This window comes from Stigmatopora argus, chromosome 12, assembly GCF_051989625.1.
Source record: "Stigmatopora argus isolate UIUO_Sarg chromosome 12, RoL_Sarg_1.0, whole genome shotgun sequence".
NCBI lineage: Eukaryota > Metazoa > Chordata > Actinopteri > Syngnathiformes > Syngnathidae > Stigmatopora > Stigmatopora argus.
This window is the reverse complement of record NC_135398.1, coordinates 12,350,136-12,371,360: the sequence shown is the minus strand read 5'-3', so window position 1 is coordinate 12,371,360 and position 21,225 is coordinate 12,350,136. Positions and strand designations below refer to the sequence as shown.

Sequence of the window (21,225 nt, the reverse complement as noted above, 5' to 3'; positions counted from 1 at the left end):
TTCTATTCACTCCAACTTACAGTATTGTACCTTATAAAATTCTTAATTAAATTTAAACACCCTGGAAAAGCCATTCAACGATTTGTTTCTATATATTGAATTGAATGCGTTCATTGTCACTACACAAGTGCAATGAGATTTAAAGCTTCACCTTGAAGTGCACAAATAAATAATAAATAAAATAATAATAATAAATAGTCAATAAATAAGTGGTCACATAATAAGCAGACAACATAATAAGTGGTCAACAACATGAATAAGTACTCAACATACAGTGGGGCAAATAAGTATTTAGTCAACCATCAATTGTGCAAGTTCTCCTACTTGAAAAGATTAGAGAGGCCTGTAATTGTCAACACGGGTAAACCTCAACCATGAGAGACAGAATGTGGAAAAAAACTGAAAATCCCATTGTTTGATTTTTAAAGAATTTATTTGCAAATCATGGTGTAAAATAAGTATTTGGTCAATATCAAAAGTTCATCTCAATTATGTACCCTTTGTTGGCAATAACGGAGGCCAAACGTTTTCTGTAACTCTTCACAAACTTTTCACACACTGTTGCTGGTATTTTGGCCCATTCCTCCATGCAGATCTCTTCTAGAGCAGTGATGTTTTGGGGCTGTCATTGGGCAACACGGACTTTCAACTCCCTCCACTGATTTTCTATGGGGTTGAGATCTGGAGACTGGCTAGGCCACTCCAGGACCTTGAAATGCTTCTTACGAAGCCACTCCTTTGTTTCCCTGGCTGTGTGTTTGGGATCATTGTCATGCTGAAAGACCCAGCCCCCTCTCATCTTCAATGTCCTTGCTGATGGAAGGAGATTTTCACTCAAAATCTCTCGATACATGGCCCTATTCATTCTTTCCTTTACACAGATCAGTCGTCCTGGTCGCTTTGCAGAAAAAACAGCCCCAAAGCAGGATTTTCCACCCCCATGCTTCACAGTGGGTATGGAGTTATTCGGATGCAATTCAGTATTCTTTCTCCTCCAAACACGAGAACCTGTGTTTCTACCAAAAAGTTCTATTTTGGTTTCATCTGAGCATAACACATTCTCCCATTCCTCTTCTGGATCATCCAAATGCTCTCTAGCGAACCGCAGACAGGCCTGGATGTGTACTGGCTTCAGCAGGGGGACACGTCTGGTATTGCAGGATTTGAGTCCCTGGCGGCGCATTGTGTTACTGATAGTAGCCTTTGTTACTGTGGTCCCAGCTCTCTGTAGGTCATTCACTAGTTCCCCCCATGTGGTTCTGGGATTTTTGCTTACCGTTCTTGCTATTATTTTGATGCCACAGGGGTGAGATCTTGCATGGAGCCCCAGATCGAGGGAGATCATGAGTTGATGATCTTTTTGGCAAAAAAAAAAAGCTATAAATGGCGGCTTAAATTGACAATAACTTATCAGCACTGAGTGCTTTTGTACTAAGAAACCTGTAGCCCTTTTCTATTCACAGCCACATTCACTCATTCATTCATTTCAACGTATCTGATATGTATTCATCATTGCTGATAGTCATGATGGTCATATTGCAAAAAAAAATGCCATCAAGGATGAAGTCTCTAATATGTGAACAAGATGGTGTTCACATCCATTTTGTTGAACAACACTCACGCATGGCCTCGGGCACTGTTGATGGATGTCTGCATGGAAACATCACACCTTGACACATATAACGACTGCGAGTGGCATTTTTACATCGCTGCCTGCCTACCACAATCATCGCTCAAATGCATTCTGTCACCCGCGACGACCAGGCAGACATTTTTGGGGGCAAGCCGCAAGGCTTGTTATGAGTTACGACAGGTTGAAAGTGACTTAAGAAGAAGGAGGAGTCCATAAATGACAGCGTGTCGCTTTTGGAGCCAAAGATTTACAACGGAGTGTAAGAAACGAAATGAGCACTTCCTTTATTACTGTTTTTGTGATGATTTATTGATGAACAGAGCACAGTCGGTCAACCTTTTATCCCGGGTAGTTATCTTAGGTGTACGTTTTTATCAAGAAAACTGGGTCAAGTGTTCTCAAAAACAACTGATCTTAAAAAATATATACATATCTTAAGTAAATTAGTAGAATTTACCTAACAAATCAAAGGAATCACATTGAAAGGATCCTCTTTAGCCAGGTGTATTTGTATTACATGAAGTTTCATAAAAGTGGCTGGTGTAGGGGAGGATTAAAAAAAAGGACAGATTCAAGGACAAAAAGTTGATTCACTATGGCGACCCCTCACGTGACAGGCCGAATGTTTAGTAGTAGTGGTAGTACGCATATGACCTGCAGAAAGTCCACTTTGTAAAGTAAAATGGTGGGTTTGTGGTTGTTGTTTTTTATTTCTCACACTATTCCTCCGCTAATTATGAACATGAGTCAAGCAAGTCCCCTTCTGGTAAGACTGCTTATTTATGCCCTCATCCAACTAATTCTCTTTATAACATGGTTCAAGTGAAGTCCCTACAAAACATACGAGCTCCGAATAGACCGTAGTAAAACATGCACTGACACTCCAATACTTTGTTTTCACTTTGTGGTCTCTCAACTTGCTTGGAAGATGAGTCGTAAGCATAGATACATAAAGGGTGTTTATATACTATGTCTTTAGTTGCTGCTTAAACTGGGAAATACGAGAGAAAATATAATATAATATGCAGCCAAGACTTTCTTGTGAGAGCATGTAAAACGTGTGCTGCTGGTCCACTGGGAGTTCGAATTGCTGCACTGAGCCGACACACTCTCATTCATTGGACATGTTGCCTTTAGAAGCCAGAGACATGAGCATGAGAGCTACTTGCTTGTGCCAATGCAACTTCTGCTTTCGATAATAATAATATTAGTAAGAGTTTAGGAAGAAAACGTAACATTTTTCTTGGAGAGATTTCCAGCCACTGATCATTTGGTGCATCTGCCACATTTACTTAAATTTAAATCCAATTTACTTAGAGTTTTGAGGTCAAACTAAAAATTAGTTAAGTGTTTATTTATTGACTGTTGTATCAAAACTTGAAAAAGCCAGTGGTATTGTTGACTTAAAATATGAAGTGGAACCAACTTTTTTTTCCTTTTCTTATAGTGTGCAATGTTAAATTCCTATTTGGAAGTTTTCTTAGATGAACTCCGATTGAAAGTAAGTATCCATCAAAGTTTGACTTCAAAATTGTTTTGTCATTGCCATTTATTCATTCATTCATTTTCTTAACCGCTTATTGTCACAAGGGTTGCGAGGGATCCTGGAGCCTATCCCAGGAATCGGTGGCCAGCCAATCACAGGGCACAAGGAAACAGACAGGCAATTTAGAGTGCTCAACCAGGCTACAATGCATGTTTTTGGGATGTGCGAGGAAACTGGAGTACTCGAAGAAAACTCACGCAAGCCCTGGGAGAACATGTAAACTCCACACATTGAGGACCGACATGGTATCGAACCCTTGACCCCAGAACTGCGAGGTCGACATGGTAGCCACTCGACGGTCGGATTGCCCGCGGTGCCATTTAATGTTGGATTTATCCTGTTCTGCTGATGGTTTGTCTTTCTCCCAGGTGTGAGTAGGAGTGGGCGGAGTCTCCTGGGTGGGTCATACCTGTGTCCCATCTTATCAACAGGGTATTTAGACGCAGCCAAGCCAAGAGAAGGGTGCTGAGGTGTTACCTTGCTAGTCGCCATTGCCAATTTGTAATCTCTTACCCTTTGCTAGTGTTCGCTTAATACGTGTTTTTGGGCCCTTTTTGTGGTACCCGGACATTTCGTCGACGGACAATTCGTCGCCGGACACTTCGTCGACCGGACATTTCGTCGACCGGACATTTCGTCGACCGGACAATTCGTCCCCGGACACTTTGTCGCCAGACAGTTATAATAACAGACGAACTTAGGGTTTCGTTAAGAGGGGAGAGATTTGTTTTAGTTGAAGAGGAAGATATCGTTTTAATGGCAACTGACACTTATCTCGATTTATTGGCAAAAAGTATGCACTGGTTTTGCGACGGTACGTCCGATAGTGCAACTGACAACCACCGACTCTATACCAGTGCATATTTTTTGCCAATAAATCGAGATTAGTGTCAGTTGCCATTAAAACGATATCATCCTCTTTGACTAAAACAAATCTCTCCCCTCTTGACGTAACCCTAAGTTTGTCTGTTATTATAACTGTCTGGCGACGAAGTGTCTGGCGACGAATTGTCCGTCGACTAAATGTCCGGTCGACGACCTGTCTGGCGACGAAGTGTCCGGCGACGAATTGTCCGTCGACGAAATGTCCGGTCACGCTTTTTGTTACTTCCTTTTCGTGTTGACGTGTATTTGGGGTTCAATATGGTCCACGCCTCCTTGGTTTGAGTTGTCTGCTTCGATGTCAGACTTTGCTTCTGCCTTTGTAGAACATAACAGTCTTAGCATCATACTTGAGTGGAATAATCACAACTTGCTGCTCTAATGTCTCCTTCAAGCACATTAGCTTGCCATGATGAGTCCTAAGCAGTCTAACTTGATGAATCGGTATACCATTTTCCAAAATATGTATCTGGAGTATTTTATTCCGACACATAACTGGTTGGCGATTCGATTCATTGATCAGAAGAGTCTTAAGGGCTGTGAAAGCACAACCAGGTGGGTTTCAATGTGAGGAGCAATCGCCTCCTTCACAGGCGACCGATCCATCGACTGCGCAGCCATCAGAGTTGATCAGACGCGAGAGGCGCTTAAAGCTTCTCACAACGCCAACCCTCCTCCTCTCTTTCATCCTCCCGTCGCCTTTTGTCCCGATTGGGATTGAAAGCGCTGCGCCGTGACACTAGAGCATCACCCTTGGAATAAAAATGAGGCAAGGCGGGTGTAAAATTGAACATGTTGTCAGGCCCCAAGTAGCTTTTTTAGGAAGTGATTTAGGATGTGTGGGCTGCTCTTGATTAGCGTCGGAGTGAGCTTGGCCACGTGAAGAAGGCGTATGTTCGCCGAGGTTATTGCTGCTGGGAATAGTAGACTTTTTTATCGTCTCTATATAGAGCGGCACAATCATCACAGCCTTTTGAAATATGATAGAGGGAGTTCACATCGTCAGACAAACTTGTGTTCTATGTACGGTAAGGAGACAGGGTGGTGTCTTATTCGGCTAGACAATAAGTGAACAAGTGTCGCGGGAGGATTAACATTTATCCAGTTAACGTCATAGACAGATACAAAAGGATTCTGATGTTAATGTAAGACATCTGCAGGCTGGTAGAGTATTTTTTCATAGGAAAAGCAAGAAAAACAGTGACAAATTTGAATCCCACAGGGAGTTTTTGGCATCACGGTTACTCTTGTTATTGATATATTTGGACTAGCAGGCTCCACATGTGTCAAATGTTGGCACCAGTGCTGCTCAGTGCCAAACGGCGAGAGCTCAAAGCGAAGGCGAGGCCTGGCCCATCTCCAACAGTGAAAGCCCCCAAGAGGAAATTTCTAACAGCTGTCCCTTTAAAATACGGAGTGTGAGGAATGTAAACGGCTGAGTTGTTTTCCCAGCAATCTGGGAAACATTTCAACTTCAATGTGCGGCACCATCTCCACTTTCCCTTAGAATGTATTATATTTAATATCAAAATATGAAATAAAAACAATTAAAACAAACTTTCAAATTGATTTATGTCATCCCGTAATGAATGAGTTTAATGTGTGTGACATGTAAATGAGACAACTCATTTACCCTGAATGAAATTTGGAGGACTGGCTTTGAATGATCACGTCAATCAATGTCATTCACAGCGATAGACGTCCAGTCCATTTGAACTCCAAGCTTTCCCAGTTCAAAGTGATGACCATCAAAGTTGAAGTGGATTGGACCTGAGTTAGAGAGACTTTTGGGATGTGGGGGGTGTTCTTATTATTGATGTTGCTACTAAACTATATTTTGATGGGTGAAACTGATGTTTTTTTCTAGCTTGCAGGCGGGTGCAGTTCTATTATTCAGTGGTACCTCTACTTACAAAATTATTTCGTTTCAGAAGAGGTTTTGTAACTTAGATTTTTCGTAAGTAGAGACATATTTTACATTGAATTAGCCTATTTAGTTCCATAATCCTTAATACTACCCCTTAAATTTTTGAAAATTATAAAAGTCTGCCAGGTCTGTCTGAAATATGTATGCAAATGTATGCATGTATGCAAAAAAGAGAAAAAAGGACAAATATTTACTACACCATTAAAATGAATGAGCTTCATGAAGCAGCAACTTCCTAGGCAATAAGAGGCCATGTTTTTAAGTTTTGGGGGATATTTTGATCTCATTTAACATTTCGTGACTAGAATTTTTCGTATTTTGGGACAATTTCTTTCCTCACCAAGATTTTTTGTAACCTGAATATTTTGTGTGTAGAAAGAAGCATTCGTAAGTATAGGTTCCATTGTGTATAAATTGTGACATGATACATCAATCCCGCAATTGTTGCAGTCTGTAACTGCTGTTGAAGCCAATTATGACAAAGGCAGATACGTCAAATTAACACTTGGGCCAAAATCAAGAAGTACTGTATCGTGTTCTGGCAGGATACAGCTCGAATGAACTCCTGGGTATGAGCCTTCAGACTTCTTATATCATATTGTAGAAAGGAACACCCAATTTTATGTTGATTAGACTTACTGGCGTCGTGGGTATATTCAGATTTTTTTTTTTTAATCAGTTATTACTACTAAGTGGTTGCTTCAAACAGAAAGAGCTGACTTCATGGCCACTTCTTAACATTTTTCTTGGATTCTAAAAACTGGTGCCTAATTTCTTTTAGCTTTGCAGGGGGTATGACTCTGTGAGAAATGGCTGCTTCAGACCCAAATGGCTCCTTTTAACCATTGCGTGGGCTTTTAGCCTTTCTTGTATTTCCTGTTACGATAGTCATGTCAACCGAATTTGAGGTTGATCGAAGAAACTGACGTCAGGGGTCTGCTTTAAAATATCTATTTTCCAGGGATAACTGATTGCATGCTTGCAGTTGTATAATAAAAGGTTGTCTTATTTTTAAATGTATATATACAGCATTTAAGAACACACACACCGCAGTGTATGCGCATGAGGAGCCATTACTGTTCACTGCCTGGCTCCCAGAGCTAATGGATCACTGTCACTGACTCCTGTAATTACGGCTACGTGACTATGTCATTACACAATCGCCACCCTCCTTCCATCCACTTTGTGTGTTTGTGTGTGTGGTTGAAGCCCTACTGCAGACCTACATAGATGCACATATTGATGACGATAAACAGACAAGAAAATGACATCCTTCATATCTTGCGTTTTTTAACATTTTTTGGCTGAGTCATGTTTGCCAAACATTTCATGAGCTTTTCTCTCCCTGAGGAAATCAAGCAAAGGCCAGTTTTTTTTTTTTTTGGTAGTACATGTCACATAAACAACAACATCATCGTGAAATATTGCAAAAGTGCATTGAATGCAGGCCTCAAATGCCATAACATTTGCAAAAACTTATTCAGAAACACTTCAAAAGACATTTTTTTAAATATGGATTGGAACAATTTTACATGTGGATCTAATCTAAGCACAGATATCAGAACTGCTTCAGCATGTTTTGTTTAGACTTCGGGATCTACTCGCTGACTTCAGTCAGTACCTTTTTGTTTGAAATTTTGATTGATTGGATTTACATTGCGTGAGTTGTATCCGGATTATAAAAAGATTACAAGTGGGTCAAATCCAAGCCGATTTTTACAAATAACACATTAAACTTGATGCAATAGTTTTTTCATAACATTTGAATGTTTTTAATCAGGTTCAGAAAATGTTAGTCCTATCCAAATAAAGATAAAATGTATTATATTATATTAGGTAGTCTATATTACTCAAATTATTATTATTTTGTGCTTGTTTATAGTCTGGTTTAGAAATTGTCTTCAGGTGGATCAAATGCAAACGGGGATGTCACTTCTAATTGTAAATCATTTTTCATTGAACTCTAGCATCTATTACCTGATCTGTGAACTAAATAGTGATTTATATACAAAGTTACCTCTACTTACGAATGCTTCAACATACACATCTTTCAGGTTACGAAACAGAGAGGGAGAGAAAGAAAGATATGGTATACTTTGTGCATTTATTGTATAACTTGTATGGGTTCATTGTACATACCAACTCTTCAACCTGAAAAGCTGAATGTTATTCTAGGTTCATCAGAAGCACTTTGAATGGTGGCAATGTAAAATTTAGAACATAACATCTCCATTTATAGCAGCCTTTAAAAGGTTTTGAAATCACAAAAAAACTGCGACTGCAAAATGGAGTGTATTGACACTTTATAACTTATGTACAACAAAAGAGAATACAGTGTCAAACGGTAGATCGGAAATAGATATATGGATGAATAGATAGCTATTTACATGGACGCATGGCTGGGTAGATGGATGTATGGCGGTTACATGATTGATAGGAGACCACGTCTAATGAAACACTAATAGTAGTCATTTAAAACGTCTTCTCCACATTTCAAAGTCATTTTAGACATGCACTAATGTAATCTCTTTCTGATCAATCTTTTAAAGAAACACAAAAAGGGATAGGGGGTTCTTTAAAGCCACAGTCTCAGAGTAGTCAAGGAAACATGGGCAGATCTTACAGATGTGCTTGTCAAAAACTCCTTGTTCATCATGCTTCACCCTTCATGTTAATGTTTGGACTTTTGTCACAATAACTCGATTTTCTCCCAATCAGCATCCATCAATATGGCAGAAAGTGTTATTGATCCTAGATTTAAGCTCAAAATGGTCAAAGGACGAAATCCATTCCTTCTTAACCAATGCTTTCATTGTGATTAGTCACTTTTGAGGACATCTTGTTTGTACCCTTCTCAGGGAACATTTAGTCTAAGCAACTGCAAAAATGTAGCACTTTGTGTACCATGAAAACATATAGAAATTGATTAATCTAGAACGCTGAACAGGCATTTAAACAGTTGAAATCGTCAAACACCTATATCAGGGGTAGGGAAGCTATGGCTCGGGAGCCACATGTGGCTCTTTTGATGGGTGCATCTGGCTCTTTGCTAACCTGTGAGCTAAAATCTGGAAATTGCTGGTGAAAGAACTGAGATATTACATCTAGAACTGCTTTGATCTTCATTTTTTTGCTGAAATCTTCTTTTTTTTTTTGCAGTAGACTCTTCTGGAATGCATCCTCTCATTGATTAGCAACAGTATAAGAATCTTTTAAAAAATATTCATTTTTTTCCACTTTAAAAGTGGTGAAATTACAAATTTTTTTGAAAAGGAACTCGTTTACAGGAATAACATTAGAAAATATGAATTGTTTGTGGCTCTCTTCGTCAAAAAGGTTCCCGACCCCTGACCTATATTATAATATAAAATATGTTTATACAGTCTTGTTTAACTTAGATTTTGTTACAAACAACGGGCTTTAATCTGTTATCATAAATCACCCCTTCCCCTCCCGTCTCGGGAGTCCCGAGTCCTCACAAATAAAATATGAAATTTCGTGTTTGCTTCAGGCTTGCAAATCAAGTTAATTGCTTGGGCCGTTCCGAAAATTCAAAAATTAATACTCGTGGGCCCGGTCGGGTTGGGACGGATTTTTTCGGCCCGATTTTACCTCCAATCCAAACGTGTCTATATACATATAGTATGCGGTTTTGTGTTCTGTTGTAGGAGCTAGGTTGTCTGAATGTGCTTTGTGAGCCGTGTTGTTTCCGTGTTGTCCTTGAATGCTTTACTCAGCACACGGGCATGACACGTGAAAGAGAATGTGTACTCGACTGCTCACTTTTGCCATGTTGTGATTGAAATGAATCTTGAGACACCAACAGTGAAAGCCTAACAGTCTTGGGACGTTGCAATATCATTGCTTGGCGTGGTTTTGAAAACATGAAAACTGAGAGTGGGCTGTAGCTCTCCTTAACTGAGTTAACAAGCAGAGAAACCTCTGAAATATCGATTTAGAAAATCAGTCCACTCTTGCTCGTTTTGTGTTTTTGCTGCTTTTCTGTCTTAATGATTCGATTTGGTGATTCTTAATGATTCCATTTACTTTGATTTGCTTTGTACTTTGTGCTTTTGCTTTGTTGTTCTGTCTAATCACCGTCTTGCTACTGTCACAATGAAATTTCCTGAATACGGGATGAATAAACTTATCCAATCCAATCCAATCTCTGATTTAGGATCAATGTTTGTGTTGTGCACTCACCACTTGGCCAATAGCCAATACAAACACGGAGTGGCGTTGCACATATTTTCTCGCACTGGAAATCCCAATCAGGGTGTGTTTAACAGGTGTAACATCCCAGGGCAGCTGTTTGGTAGGACTTGCTCTTCTGCAAGTGGCGCTAATTAGACAGCCCAAAACATCACGCCTCAATGAACATTAAACTGAAATGGCTTGTGAGTAAGATGGGATACCACCCAGTTCATTTTTGAGGTTCAATTATTCCCACACATTCTCAGATGAATGGGAGATGAATCAATGTGCTAAGAACGGCAAGCCCTTGAAAGATGGATCCAAAACATGCGTGGGTTTTCTCCAGGTACTCCAGTTTCCTCCCACATTCCAAAGACATGCTGGTAGGCTGATTGGGAACTCTAAATTGCCCCCAGGTATGAGTGTGAGTGTAAATGGTTGTTTGTCTCCTTGTGCCCTGCGATTGGCTGGCCACCAATTCAGGGTATCCCCCGCCTCTGGCCCAAAGTCAGCTGGGATAGGCTCCAGCACCCCCCACGACCCTAGTGAGGATAAAGCAGTTCAGAAAATGAGATGAGATCAGAAAAGATAATCACTTTTCCTTTGATAACCCAGTCAGCTATCTTACACTTAATTTTATGGTGTTTTTCAAACTTTTATCTAATGACAATTATTCAAACTTTTGTTATTAGTTGACCTCTGGTTTCGCTTGAATTAAAAAGAAGAATAGTTAGTCATTATGTCTGTTTGTTTTTTGTTTGTTTGTTTGTTTAGGTAGTTATTTTGTTAATTAGATCATTTGTTTTAGTAGGATAAGATCTGAGCGGCCTGGCGGTCGAGTGGTTAGTGCCTTTGTGAAGTTTGCATGCTCTACCCGGGCCTTTGTGGGTTTCCTCCAGGTACTCTGGTTTCCTCCCACATTCCAAAGACATGGACGGTAGGCTGATTGGACACTCTATATTGCCCCTAGGTATTAGTGAGTGTGAATGGTTGTCCGTCTCCTTGTGCCCTGTGATTGGCTGGCCACCGATTCCGGCCCAAAATCAGCTGGGATAGGGTCCAGCACCCCCCGCGACCCTTGTGAGGATAAAGGGGTTCAGCAAATGAAAAAAGCAAGATGTCTGTCCGTTTTAGGATGCTAATTGATTCCAAATGGCGTGAAAAGGAATAAAATGACGTAAATAAAGAAAGTATTAATGATTTCGAATAAAATAGTGAAATGGGTGTTCAAGTGCACATACCCCATCTTTAGCTCATAGGTGGTCACGCCGCAGCTGGAGTTGCAGGAGTGGAAATTCCAGTTTGGCTCCCGACATCGGTGACGGGTAGAGAGGCAGGGAGGGACAGGGCTGAGAGGGGGGAGTTTTCAGAGGGAGGGTATAAGGGAGTTTAGGGAGGGGGGCGGAGAAAAAGCTCCGGAGTGAGGAGGCAAGCCAGCGGGCGCTCTTGTCTGCCTCGGCGCGCTGACGAGCGGCTCGCGTCTTCCACCTCCATCGCTCCACAATTCCAAAGCTTCCTTCGAGTGGATTTACTCCCCGGTTTGCCGAGGCTTTTTTCCGAGTGCGAGCCACCGCACGGACCTAACGGAATTCCTCTTTTTATTTTCTTGCCCACCCCATTTGGATTAATTCCCCTTCCAGGAGCTGTCAAGTTGGGGATTGGTCTATTTGAGATCATTTCCCCATTTTTATATGATTGTGATTTTGGACGACACTCGCAAGTATTTAGGGGAGAAATTTCCGAGTCGGGATGTCGCACGGGGCGCGCGTTGAGCCGCTCTGGGTCGTCCTTTTCACGCACTTCATCCTCCTGGCGACTTCACTCACCCAAACTGGTGCGTTTCCAGCGCTTTTCATTCACTTTTTTTTGTTAAATTGTCATTTTAAACCAGGGTTGGCCAAGTCCGGTCCTCGTGAGCCCATATCCAGTCTGTTTTCCATGTCTCCCTCCACCAACACACCTGAATCAAATCATCGGGATCGTTATGAAGCTCCTGCGCAGCTTGCTGATGAGTTGATCATTTGATTCAGGTGTGCTAGAGGAGGGAAATATGGAAAACAGACTGGATAGGGACTCACGAGGACCGGACTTGGCAACCCCTGTTTTAAACATTCCAAGTTAAAGAAGAGCACACTCGGTTTTCTCGTACTGTCTGAATTTAATCAATGTCTGCTTTGTGTAAAAACGTCGAACATTGACATTTAACGTGACATTTTCTCCCAGACAAGTGCGGCGGAGCCATCGACATCCATTCCCCGGAGTACCTGACCTCCCCGCGGTACCCCGGCGCCTACCCGCCCTCGCAGCATTGCGCCTGGGTGATCAGGGCACCCGAACAGGGCCAGAAGATCCTCATCAACTTCAACCCGCATTTTGACCTGGAGGACCGAGAGTGCAAGTAAGACTGACTACACACACCCAATCACACACATCAGAACATGCCGGATAGGCGCACAAAATTGGGATTAGTGCGGGTTGCTCTGCCACCTATTGGAAGCTGAGCCTCACTGCAGCTGTCACAAGGAGGTGAACATCTGCAGAAGGAAATGAGATTCTCAAGCTTCTGTGCTTCCTGCTTGATAACAGCGATAACAATGTCTTGGTTTGGCTCTCTGGTGCGGATTTGGAGAATGGTATTTCCTTCAAAACTTCAAATACAGTTATTAAAATGAGAAAGCTCACTTTTTGGAAAGCACTTTTAATCTATGGCAGGGGTGGCGAACAAGCGGCTCTCGAGCCGCATGCGCCTTCCAGACAAAATCAATGCGGCTCTTTGCTTCTTATCATATTTTGTTTCATGTTTCTCTTATTTTTATTCTCTCTTATATTCATCAGGTCTCATTAAAAAAAGGAATTATATTTAAAAAATCATTTGGCTTTTTAGATTTTTAATGCTGCTTCTTACATAAGGTGTGGCTTTTTGACTCTCACGGTTTGTTTTTTTTTGGCTCTGTGTTGAACTTGTTCGCCATCCCTGATCTGAGGTATCTTTCCATCAAGCTACAAGTATATTCTTCAACTAACCTAGAAAATAGGCTTTTTAAATAGAGCGCAACCTCCAAGGTCATCCTAGGGTGTAGGAGAAAATAAACAAGTGAGGCAAAGCTTTCCTGGAAAATAAGTGGAGATGTAATTCTGTGTAAAGGCTTTGAATCAGTGTATTCGAATGCTGGTGGTTTTTAGGGATTGTCTATATGAGACAAAAGTACTGGAATTGACAACACGGTAGACATTTAATTGACGTCAACTTGATTTCACGTGGGCCGGACCATTGTAGATATAATATTTAGATTTGTTTTAAATAAATGGATTAAAAGAACTGGATTAAAAGCCCTAAATATTCAGTTTTTTATAGATCTAAAACAATGTTTATTTTAGCTTTTTTTATATATATTTTGGATTTTACAAAATGATTTTTGAACTAAAAACACAGAAAAAAATGATTAAAAAATTACAATTATTGATTTAAAAGGGGGACAATCAGGAAATTTAATATACATCTATACTCTTCATTTTAATTTGATCCTAAGACATAAAGTCGGCACTCATGATTTACTTTCTCGGGCCACACAAAATGATGCGGCGGGCCAGATTTGGCCCCCGGGCCGCCACTTTGACACATGTGCTCTAAATGAAAGCAATGATTTTGGAAAAACAAAGCAGAACATTAAGAAAGAAGGTAAAAAAATGCACCTTATCAATCTCAGAAACACAAACATTGATAGACACAACATTGTGAAGAGGCCTCTGGGTAAAAAGGGACTATTTTGGAGTGGAACTATGACTGGTCCCCTTGAATACTACCACCCTCACTCTCCATCCCGGCATTCTAATCAATATCTTCCTTCCCAAAGCCCACACTCGTTTTGGTGATTTTTTTTTTCTTCTGTTCAATTTTATACTCTAATCAACTGGGCTACTCTAGAATAGATTATAAAACTCAGGTCATTCATGTCAGGTTGCATTTTCCAACAACCCCTATTATATCAAGGTGGGAGTACTAAACCTTTTTTACAACCCCAAGTCACTGATAATTGTCAATGTAATGTGACAAATGTTTTTAATTTTGCATGTACTCGTGTACAATTTACTCACCAAGATTTTTTCATGATTTTGAAAAATCACTTCACACAAAATATGCCAACTGTTGATTATAACACAAAATTAAAGACAGATCTATGTTACAAACTGCTAGCTTTTTGAAATGATCAGTACTCGTGACGTAGCTCTCAGTTTCAAAAAGGTTGGTGACCCTTGACTTCGGGTAACATAGTCTTTATTACCAGTTCCTCTGAGATGCTCTTTATGGGCTTCCCCTGATTGCTCCTTTTTGCTTAACAACAGAGTTCGAATGTGCTTAACAACAGAGTTCAAAACTCAGCAGTAAACTCTATTGTCTGAACAGCATTAGAATTCATTAAAAATGAAAATCAATCCCGTTTGAGTCATCATCACATTGTAGGTGTTATGGCATAGTTGCACTGTTGCTCACTGTGTCGCCCACACATCCACACATCCACACACACACACACACACACACACACACACACACACACACACACACACACGATCATTGCAAAATATGAGAGATGTAAAAAAAACAAATAAGTACTCGCAAGTACAAAGCGCTAATACTTATGAGTCCCGCGGGTCTGCAACATGATCCGATAGTAGTAGAGAGGAGACCATCTGTGCAGCTGTGATTTATTCACCGGGCTTTTATGGAGACTTTAAAGAAGACAGAGGAGACGCTGTCAAAAAAACAAGAGCCCACTTTATGAATGCACGCAGACACACACACAGTGACACGCAGTAAAGAAGGGCATTTGTTTTTTGATGTTGTATCCACTGTGTGTGTGTCTTGAAGTCACCATAAAAACATGGTGGAGATGAGGTAAAGGTATGTTGGATCATCTCAACATAACAACAAGGCTTGCTTTAATCTTAAAAAATGTAACTCCTAGACAAAGAGTATTGGGATACATACAGGCAAGGTAACAGTGAACAAAATCTTGCCTTTGAGCAAAATCTCGGGGTGGGACAGACGGTAAAAGAGCTGAAAATTTGGAGTCTGTCATAATACAATACCTCTACTTACGAATGCTTCTACATCCAAAACATTCAGGTTACGAAAAGCCTCAATGCGAAAAACTTTGTCCCAACATATGATAAAAATAAAAGTTACAAAACTGAAACGGAAGAGAGTCAAGCATCCCCGAAACAAATATACTTCATTCATCCAGTATTTTTTTGATTGTCGTGTTAGAGGTGCTTTCCAACACCTGGCTGCCAACAGAGTCTGACCAAAACCCCTTTTCTGGACATTTTTTGGTCTTTTGTCTGATAGTGGAGCAGGTTTTGTAAGTAGAGGTACCACTGTATTTGGATACTAATAGGAGATTAAAAAAACTGAAGGAAATATGAATTTAAAAAAATAGTATTGTTGATGCAGAAAGAAGGAAAAAGTGCATTTTGGACACTTATCATATACAGTTGTGGTCAAAAGTTTACATACACTTGTGAAGAACATAATGTAATGGGTCTCTTGAGTTTCCAGTTATTTCTACAACTCTGATTTTTCTCTGATATAGTGATTGGAACAGATATTTGTTTGTCACAAAAAACATTCATGAAGTTTGGTTCTTTTATGACTTTATTATGGGTTAACAGAAAAAGTGATCAAATCTGCTGGGTCAAAAATATACATACAGCAGCACGAATTTGCAATTTTGGTGGATTAGAAAGTTGTGTCAGTGAAATGAGCTTCATAGCATGGCCTCTTAACATCTTGTGAGTGATTATGAGTGACTAGAGCTGGTGACTTATCTGAGGCCATTTAAATAGGGATCATTGGATGCAAATGCCCACAAACGCTACAATGGGAAAGTCAAAGGAGCTCAGCATGGATCTGAAAAAGCAAATCCTTGACTTGAACAAGTCAGAAAAGTCACTTGGAGCCATTTCAAAGCAGCTGCAGGTCCCAAGAGCAACAGTGCAAACAATTTTTTGTAAGTATAAAGTGCATGGCACTGTTTTGTCACTGCCACAATCAGGAGTAAATGGGATAATGAAGAAGGAGGATTACCTTCAAATTCTTCAAGATAACCTAAAGTCATCAGCCTGAAGATTGGGTCTTGGGTGCAGTTGGGTGTTCCAACAGGACAATGACCCCAAACACACATCAAAAGTGGTAATGGAATGGCTAAATCAGGCTAGAATTAAGGTTTTCGAATCGCCTTCCCAAAGTCCTGACTTAAACCCCATTGAGAACTTATGGACAATGCTGAAGAAACAAGCCCATGTCAGAAAGCCATCAAATTTAACTGAACTGCACCAATTCTGTCAAGAGGAGTGGTCAAAGATTCAACCAGCAGCTTGCCAGAAGCTTGTGGATGGCTAACAAAAGTGCCTAATTGAAGTGAAAATGGCCAAGTGACATGTTACCAAATATTAGCGCTGCTGTATGTATATTTTTGACCCAGCAGATTTGATCACTTTTTTCTGTTCACCCATAATAAAGTCATAAAAGAACCAAACTTCATGAATGTTTTTTGTGACAAAGAAGTATCTGTTCCAATCACTCTATCAGAGAAAAATCAGAGTTGTAGAAATAACTGGAATCTCAAGAGAGCATGACATTATGTTCTTCACAAGTGTATGTAAACTTTTGACCACAACTGTATAGGTTGACTTTGGATGTTTTCGGATACCATGTGCAATGTAAAATAAATGCTGTTTGGACTGTTTAATGCATTTGGATAGTAGAGTGGGAAGAAAATGTTAATGTAGTGTGTGAAAATATCTAATGTCCAAAATGGTTATTAGGTGTTTTGAACTAAAGGACTCTCATGCCACAATACTTAGGTGTATTTTCTATTTGTATTTTTTCCCCCTCACAGATTTCCCAATTCCGATGAACTTTGAGAGTATTTACTTTGCTGTTTGAGTATTATGTAGTGTGTGATGGTTGCAGCCCACCCAGCAGCTCCATGCTGTGTGGTTTGGGAAGGCCTCCTTCATGATTACATTGTTGTGTTTGTGTTGGATGATAAAGGCAACGTGTAGCTCGAAGCTCTCTGACTTGGCGGCATTACCGTTGTTTTTGGGAGTGAGTCAAACGTTCCAAATATGTCTGTGGAGAAAAGTGGGGGTGTCGTAAAGACAAGGCTATGGAAGAGAACCTTGCTCTGTAATTTATGTCTTTATCTTATCTGGTGTTTCCTTCAGGGGTAGTCTGAATTCTCAGATCCTTAGTGATTGTTCATAAAGTCATTGTTTAAAATCCCGATCTAACTGTCTTCATATCATAAGCTATTAACTGCCCTTTCAGTATTTTTTTAATCGGTTTCCTGGTGTTGCCTTCAGGGACATTTTTTATATTACATTTTGTCTCGCGCCATAGCCGAGTGATTGGTCTGACTTTGACTTGAATTTGTATTTACATAGCTATCTTTAAATCTACTGGTGGCTGTCCTAGCTTTTTGTTCATTTATTCCTTTTCCAAAGTGCTTATCCTCACAAGCGTCGCAGGGGGTGCTGGAGCCTATACACGCTAACTATGGGCACTAGGCTGGGGCCAGCCTGAATTGGTGGAACTCCACCCCAGAACTGTGAGGCTCACGTGATAACCACTCATCTACTGGGCCACTATTGCCTAACTTTTCAGTTTTTGAAAGCATATTTAGCCGACAAAAAAGCAATGCAATTCTTCCAAATATGATGAAATATCTATTCATGTACACCACATAATAATAATAATAATAATCGGACATAGGCCATGTCGTCATTACCACAACACAAAAAAAGCCTACTTGTCATCACACGCAGAAGCTGCGTGTGACGAAATTGATGGTGCTGCTCCATAAGCTACGTTTAGTCGGCAAAAGACCTAACTAAGTGTAAGTTACGGACTTGTAATTTGTCATTCCGCTGTTGTGGATACAGGTCGCTTACCTCGCGATTACATACAGGTCGCTTACCTCTCGATTTCCGCACACTGTCTGCCACTTACCTTCCTTCAAGTCAGCTAGGAGGCGGCAGATCACCAACCAAACATCTATTCATATGCCGCAGAAGGGAATGTGTGTATGTTAGCGCGAGTTTAGATGTCTGATGGATGTGGGGAAAAAGCTATCCTTAAGCCTATTTGTCCGAGCTTTGTGGGACCTATAGCGTCTGCCAGAGGGCAGCAGCTGGAACAGATTGTGACCAGGGTGGTAAGGGTCCCCTATGATGTGCTTGGCTCTGCTGAGGTAACGCGGGCTGGCAATGTCTTCAAGTGAGGGCAGAGAGCAGCCGACAATCCTCTGGGCAGTGTTAATCACTTTCTGCATGGCCTTTTTGTCTGCCGCCGTGCTTCCAGCGTACCACACTGTGATGCCGTACGCCAGGATGCTCTCTACAGTGGTTCTATAGAAGGTTCTCAGAAGATTGGAGCCCAAGTTGTTCTTCCTGAGCACCCTGAGGAAATGGAGTCGTGTCTGAGCCTTCTTCACCACTGCCGTGGTGTTTGTAGACCATGAGAGCTTGTCCGTGACGTGGACCCCCAGGAATTTAAAGGACTGGACCCTGTCTACACATACTCCATTTATGAGGAGTGGGGCCAGATCTGTGCCGTGTTTGCGAAAGTTGTTCACCGAGCACCACGAAGACAAATTTTGACCTCATCTCTGTAAGCCGACTCATCCCCTCCTGAGATGAGTCCGACCACAGTGGTGTCGTCAGCGAATTTGATGATGGCGTTAGACTGGTGGGTGGGTGCACAGTCGTAGGTGTACAGGGAGTACAGAAGAGGACTCAGTACACAGCCTTGAGGGGAGCCAGTGCTTAGTGTAATGGAGGAAGAGAGGTGGGGACCAAGTCTAACAGTCTGTGGGCGGTTGGTCAAGAAGTCCTTTATCCAGCAGCAGATTGAAGAGGATAGTCCAAGGTGGGAGAGTTTGTTAGTCAGAATGTCCGGTTTTATGGTATTGAAGGCTGAGCTGTAGTCAATGAAGAGCATCCTCACGTAGTTCCCAGGGTGTTCCAGATGGCTCAGTGCTGTATGAAGAGCAATGGCAATAGCATCATCAGTGGACCTGTTTGCCCTGTAAGCAAACTGGTGAGGGTCAATTGAGGGAGAGATTGTATTCCTGATATGGCGGGCTACCAACTTTTCAAAGCACTTCATGATCACAGGCGTGAGGGCAACAGGCCTATAATCATTCATGCTGCCAATGGTTGGCTTTTTGGGGACAGGGATGATGGTGGCAGATTTCAGACAAGATGGAATGATGGATAGTTGCAGGGAACAATTGAAAATATTTGTGAAGACTCCAGCCAGCTGGTCAGCACAGGCTTTGAGCACCTTCCCAGGTACTCCGTCAGGGCCCGCAGCCTTCCTGGTGTTCACCGACCGCATTACCAGTCTGACTTCCTGTTCCCGGAACGTCAGTGTATTGCTGCAGGGTGGTGGTGGGGGTGTTGAGACTGGGCCTGATTTGTCAGTCTCAAAGCGGGCAAAGAAACGGTTCAAATTCTCCGCTAGTGAGGCATCTGCATTAACAGACATAGTATTGTTGTTGTAGTTGGTTATATGTCGTATTCCTTGCCACATCTTCTTTGGGTTATTTTCTGTGAAGTGCTCCTCAATTTTTTTGGTATATGCTGCCTTGGCCTTTTTAATGCCTCTTTTCAGCTCAGCTCTGGCAGCGCTATATTTTATCTTGTCCCCTGATCTAAAGGCGGAATTACGGCATTTGATGAGTGCCTGTGTCTCATTGGTCATCCAGGGTTTTTGGTTAGGAAAAACCCGTATTCGTTTATCTATAGTGACGTTGTCGATGCAGTTTTTTATGTAAGAAAGAACAGAGTCCGTGTAGTCCTGGAGGTTGTCGTGTACAAAAAGTTCCCAGTTGGTGCGGGAAAAGCAGTCTTGCAGCTGAGACAGTGCGTTGTCGGGCCAAGTTTTTATTGTCTTTATTTGTGGCGTTGTTTGCCTCCGGAGTGGTGTGTAAGCGGGGGTGAGAGATAGGCAGAGGTGATCTGATCCAGCTAGGTGGGGTAGGGAAGTGGCTTTGTAAGCATGTTTGATGTTAGAATAGACATGGTCAAGAGTTTTGTCTCCTCTAGTATTACAATTTACGTATTGAATAAACTTAGGTAAAACAGTCTTTAAACACGCCTTGTTGAAATCACCAGCGACAATAAAAACTCCATCGGGGTGAGCAAGCTGTTGTTTGTTAACAGCCGCTAGCAGGAGGTTAAGTGCCGTGTTAACGTTAGCATTCGGAGGTATATAGACAGCCGTTGCTATGACGACGGTAAGCTCTCTTGGAAGATAATAGGGCCTACATCGTATTGCTAATAACTCTAAATCCGGGGAACAGTGAGTGTCAATAATTTTACTGTCGCAACACCATTCATTATGTACATACATGCACAGTCCACCGCCCTTGCTTTTTCCTGTTAATACTTTAGAACGGTCGTTGCGAAAAAGCGTTCGGCTAGCTAGCGATACCGCCGCGTCGGGGATATGCGGATGTAGCCACGTTTCGGAGATGATAATAATATTACAGTTTCTAACAAAGCTGTTGGTAGCAATACGAAGTTCCAACTCATCCATTTTGTGGGTGATGGATCGGGCGTTGGTCAAAAGGATACTTGGAAGCGGAGCTCGGTGTGGTTGTTGTTTGAGCTTAGCAGCAAGCCCCCCCCGGCAGCCTCGCTTCTGTTTCCTATCCCTTCGCCGCCTGCGACGTGCTTTTGGTGGGCTGGCTAGCCACGGAGATCCCGGAGAGTGTGTTAAGAAATCGGATGTATCGCATATCCTTCGGATAGTGAGTAAATCCTGGCGACTGTAAGATAACGAACGACACCGAACTGGAGAGCTTAGAGCCGCAGCGTCAGTGCGCGCCGCCATCTTTAGTGTAAGGTGTAAGGTGATTATGCCCGACCATGTGTCAAAATGGCGGCCCGTGGGCCAAATCTGGCCCGCCGCATCATTTTGTGTGGCCCGCGAAAGAAAATCATGAGTGCCGACTTTCTGTTTTAGGATCAAATTAA

The 21,225-nt window shown here is 41.6% G+C and overlaps 1 protein-coding gene across 3 annotated transcripts in view; it reads left to right on the top strand.

Moving 5' to 3' along the window:
• Window positions 1-11,605: 11,605 nt before the first annotated feature.
• LOC144085676 (neuropilin-1a-like) overlaps window positions 11,606-21,225 on the top strand; it is a 49,915-nt gene continuing 40,295 nt past the window's right edge. Inside the window, exons 1-2 of one of the 3 annotated variants that reach the window (XM_077615194.1) lie at window positions 11,606-12,016; window positions 12,406-12,580. In XM_077615194.1, the coding sequence (XP_077471320.1) occupies window positions 11,932-12,016; window positions 12,406-12,580 (260 nt within the window). In that variant the 5' untranslated portion in view covers window positions 11,606-11,931. Of the gene's footprint in view, window positions 12,017-12,163; window positions 12,328-12,405; window positions 12,581-21,225 lie in introns of those variants that run through there. The other 2 variants (XM_077615195.1, XM_077615196.1) reach the window with 2 other exon arrangements.